General features: G+C 40.6%; 1 protein-coding gene across 2 annotated transcripts in view; it reads left to right on the top strand.

The window, feature by feature from the left end:
- The window catches only part of LOC119330082 (transcription factor MYBS3-like), a 5,644-nt gene extending 1,365 nt beyond the window's left edge, over positions 1-4,279 (top strand). The window contains exons 2-6 of one of the 2 annotated variants that reach the window (XM_037603195.1): positions 1,867-2,078; positions 2,164-2,256; positions 2,336-2,458; positions 3,097-3,153; positions 3,713-3,838. In XM_037603195.1, coding sequence (XP_037459092.1) covers positions 1,867-2,078; positions 2,164-2,256; positions 2,336-2,458; positions 3,097-3,111 — 443 coding nt within the window. In that variant the 3' untranslated portion in view covers positions 3,112-3,153; positions 3,713-3,838. Of the gene's footprint in view, positions 1-1,866; positions 2,079-2,163; positions 2,257-2,335; positions 2,459-3,096; positions 3,154-3,712 lie in introns of both variants that reach the window. The other variant, XM_037603194.1, reaches the window with a different exon arrangement.
- The last annotated feature ends 306 nt before the right edge of the window (positions 4,280-4,585 follow it).

The raw sequence follows: 4,585 nt of genomic DNA, 5'->3' as shown, positions 1-4,585 counted from the left end.
GTTATTTTCTTTGGTAACAGGGTATGGATTGGAGGTAACGTCCAATGGATGATTGGGAAATGTATAACTGGTTAGAGAATCCTTGGTTTTTATTTGTATTGAATTTTTTTTATGTACAGTATATTCAATCATACAAGGGCTGGGTGTAAGCTTGCCTTTTTAGTCGTTCAAGCAAGAGGTTGAGCGACACTGTCACCAGACCTGTACCTGATTTACACCATGTTCTGTGGCCATGTTAAGGTAGTGTAGTGCTTGCGTACTTATATTTACCTCGTTACAAGCTTAAGAGAGAACAGTTTTTATCTCGCGTCTGGTGAATTTTGTGAAATTACATATTTGATGGATCATAGCTCTATTGTGCTTAGAAAAGACGAGGACCGTGTCTTTTGTCGAGGGAAGTTATGACCTGTTGCCAAATGCCCGCGTCTGAAAGTCTCATAAACTTGTAGCCATGCAAAAATATCCATGGTCGTCATTCCACCGCTCATCCGGGTCGCCACTTGTCATCCATTTTCTGCATCACACTGACCTATGAAGCCTTACTTCGTGCCATCCATTGTTTTTAAGGCGTCCTGCCTTGGACGCTTAGGCGATAAGGCGCCCTGGCAGCGCCTTACAAATATGCCCGCCTTAGACGCTTAGGCGTCGCCTAGGCGCTAGAGCGGGTGGTGCTCGCCTTAGGTCTCCTTGCCGCCTTAAAAACAATGGTGCCATCTAGTGCAATGGTGCTTTCTCATAATGCATTATTTACTACCAGGTTTGGTTAGGAAATTTACCAGGACCTCATTTTTCTAGTGATGTGCCTGCAGTTATTGTGATATTGGATCAGTTATTAAAACTGTTTTCCTGGTTTGTTAGTTCCAGACTCCAGTTTTGCTCTAGTTCACTATTATAGTTTGTTCCGTAAGGATTAGAGCCTTCCAAAATAGAACACCAGTTGATACTTTGGAATAGTACCCTGCAATTTTGCTAACTTGAAGATGGGGCCTTCTTGGGAGGTGTCTCAGGCCTTTGCCCGCTAGAACTGAATGAATGATGATGTCACTTATATGGATCTGCGTTTACTCCCGGTATAAATCTTCTAGTAAGAAAGTGGTGTGCATTTTCTATCTGGATGCTAATGCAACCGCAATGGCCTAGATTATTGGACAAGTGTAAACTGACTAAAGACATGAGAGTATTAGTAATAGCGCATTGCATAAATGATCCCATACATTATTTGCACAAGCAGGCAAGGCGGATGTAAAGTTGTTTGGTGAGGTTTCAGGTTCTCGTGAAAGCTAGATTTAGGAGTTGCTACAAAAGAAGCTATTAATGAAGTTAAGAAATGATGACGTCTGACATTGCCTGAGTCTAGCGGAGTGGTGGTGATAGTTCTTGGGATTAGTGAAATACTTCAAAACATACCATACTAAGTGTTGGGCTATACAAGGATTATCTCATATATTGATATATTTGATGAAAATAGAAGTAACATGACAAGAATGCCCCCACTCCACCTATGTTTAGTTGGTTGCTTAAATTTATTTGTCGAATGTGCTACCCCCCATTGCATTGGTTTCTCTTGATGTTTTTGCTACTTATTATTTTGTTGTGCAAATTCTTGTCTTCTGATTATTTTTTAGATAACCGGGATTCAGTTCTCGACTTGTATTGGGAGCAGCAGAATCAGATGACGTCATGTCAATCTTTCGGAACAGCTTTTATAGCAAAGTGTTCTCATAGCCAACTCAACAAGAGCTTTTACCATATTAATTTAAAGAAGAGAAATATGAATATGTGGATATTTTTTTTCCAACTACAGCTCTTTGATGCATATATGTATCTGCTGCCATTCGGTTAATAGTATTTATTGCAACTATGCAGCTGTCCCTTGGACTGAAGAAGAGCATAGGACATTTCTTGCTGGTCTCGAAAAGCTGGGGAAGGGAGACTGGAGGGGTATAGCAAAAAATTTCGTTACTACCAGGACACCAACTCAAGTGGCCAGTCATGCTCAGAAATATTTTCTCAGACAAACTAATCCAAACAAGAAGAAGCGCAGGTCTAGCCTTTTCGATATGATGGCAAGCGATTTGGTAATTTTGCTTCCTGCCCAGCATGTGGAGTACTTACCTGACGTCTAATATTTCTTAACAATGCTCTGCACACTTGTGAATGCAGTCACCAGCACCAAATTGCCCCATCTTACCACCAACAATGGCAAAATTTCATGATATGGTAACTATGACTAATCAACTCCAGAACAGCAGCTTGGTAAGTTCATGATTTAGACGCTGTTTAATTTTAGCATGCTAGGTCAGCACTGAACTAGATATGGCAATCTCATTTTCAGGAAGGAGTATCATCTTCGAATGCAGCTAATCTAGCAAAACAAGTTACAAGAGATCTTCCTCCCCCAGTTCCATCTTTTACGGCAACAAATGTGGATGGAAGTCTCAGCAAAATGAACCACATGGTAATGCAAGTACCATGCTGTAGTATTTGATATTGTCAAAATACAGTTAGCAGATCACTGCTAATTTTCTGTACATACCCCCTCCCCCCTCCGTTCCAAAATAATTGAAGTTCTAGGTTTGCCTTAAGTCTAACTTGTTGACCAAGTTTATGGAAAAATATATTAACATCTAGAACATCAAACTAGTCTCATGAGATTCTTTATAAAATATATTTTCGTACTACGTGTATTTGGTATTGTAGATCTTAACACTTAGGACAAACCCAGAACTCAAATTATTTTGGAACGGAGGGAGTACTCTATTATTTACTAGATATCTTACAAACTAGTCACAATCATATTCTAGTTGAAGAAAGAATTTAGAGAAAATTTATTTGCAGTTTGGGGTTCACTAGTAGATTTGGGGATTCGAGTTATAGTGCGTATGTGCTAGTTGTTTGGTGCTCCTATTTACTCTCTATTAAGGTAGTACTATGCAAATCATCATAGTTTTATTTCAGTTTCACATTAAAAGTATACATTAGGAAGAAAATTAAGTTAACTGGTCAAATCATCATTAGTTTTCTGTCATTTGTGTGTAGCCTGCATTTTCGTTGGACATTAGACCACCCTAATCCTTAACTTGTTAAATTTTGTAGAGTCTTTTGCGATGATTTGGATGGTCTCTTGTTGGAGAGTCTTGGAGCATCATATAGGTAGGCTGCGCTGTATACCCCACCGTTAGGGCTATCATACCCTTCACACTTTTAGCATAGTTCTGCTGTCTTAGTCCAACAAACAAGTAACGATAAGATGATAAAAAATGATGTTTTTGAATCCTGTACTGTATTGGTACCATCACTGTTGCAGAAGGTCTAGCACAATTGTTCCAGAACAGTGGTTTCAAATGCCAACACAACAATCGGGTGCCTTAGTTCGTAGAGTTACTTTAAAATTCAAGCTTACACACATAAATATGAGAATTGTGATAAAAACTGCAACTTCCAACTTCAAGATTATTTATCACTAAGTACCATGCTTACTACCTAGATAGTGGGTAAAGTAATATTGGTCTTATAGGAAACTGCATTGCATGTGCCATTTGTGCTTTTGGTTGGTATACTGGGTGCGTATTACCTGCACTATGGTCTAGGTGTCAACAGCTCGTACCATGATGTGCATATTTGTTGTTTGTTGCTATGCCTATGCGTATTGTGCACCATCACTATGCTTATTTAGTAACTGACCTTTGATGCTTGTACGCCATGTTGTCAGGATTGCTTCTCGCGGGTACCCTCGCTGTTCAGACCAATTCCAATAGTCCCTGAAGGGACACCTCCATCAGCTCCTGCGACTGCCAACACAAGTGCCCTGACATTTGAAGCTAACCTGACTTCATGTACTAGCGCATTCCTGATCCCGCAAAGCGGTCCTTCACCATTGCCTCCTGCGACGGCTGCGAAGACAGATCATGCAGCAGAGAACAAGGATCTGGAGCTGACGGTTGGCCTGCCCTCCCAACAAAACATGACCAACAACATTTCTTCCCGGAATGCAGTAGGCGTGATCCAAGTTGTTTAAGCTAATAATTATTCTTTTGGGAGTCGCATTGTTGTTATAGACAGTTGACAGAATAAACACTAGCATTTTATTAGTGATATTACATGAATAAAAGCAGGAATCTGTAACTCGGTCTGTACGCTTTCTGACGTGTTGTGCTCCGTCCTAGCCATCTGAGTTGTTGACAGCATGTTTGATGTGCACAGCGTTTTAGCAACTGGCATGATCATTCTTTGTGCCCTGTTGGAACTTAGTTGAGTGCAGTTCAGGTCAGTTGGCGCATGCATGTCCATGTTTCTCTGCACCTAGGTCCAGAGCATGTTATCACTAGAGAAAGAAAGGATGTGACTGGAATGGAGGCAAGATATAATACTCCTTCCGTCTGGAAATACTTGTTGAAGAATTCCTCCGACAAGTATTTCCAGGTGGAGTAGGTACGGACTATCGTGAATAGAATGTTTGTAATGGTGCACTGTGCTAGCATAATTAGCTCCGCACCTGATGAGTTGGTAGCTAAGTAGCAAGCTGATATGATCTTTGTACGGTGCAAGCGCTGGTCTAGAATTTTTGTCGGCTAGAGAAGTACTC

This window comes from Triticum dicoccoides, chromosome 7A (assembly GCF_002162155.2).
Source record: "Triticum dicoccoides isolate Atlit2015 ecotype Zavitan chromosome 7A, WEW_v2.0, whole genome shotgun sequence".
NCBI lineage: Eukaryota > Viridiplantae > Streptophyta > Magnoliopsida > Poales > Poaceae > Triticum > Triticum dicoccoides.
The sequence above is the reverse complement of the archived record's forward strand: the minus strand, read 5'-3'. Positions and strand labels throughout refer to the sequence as shown.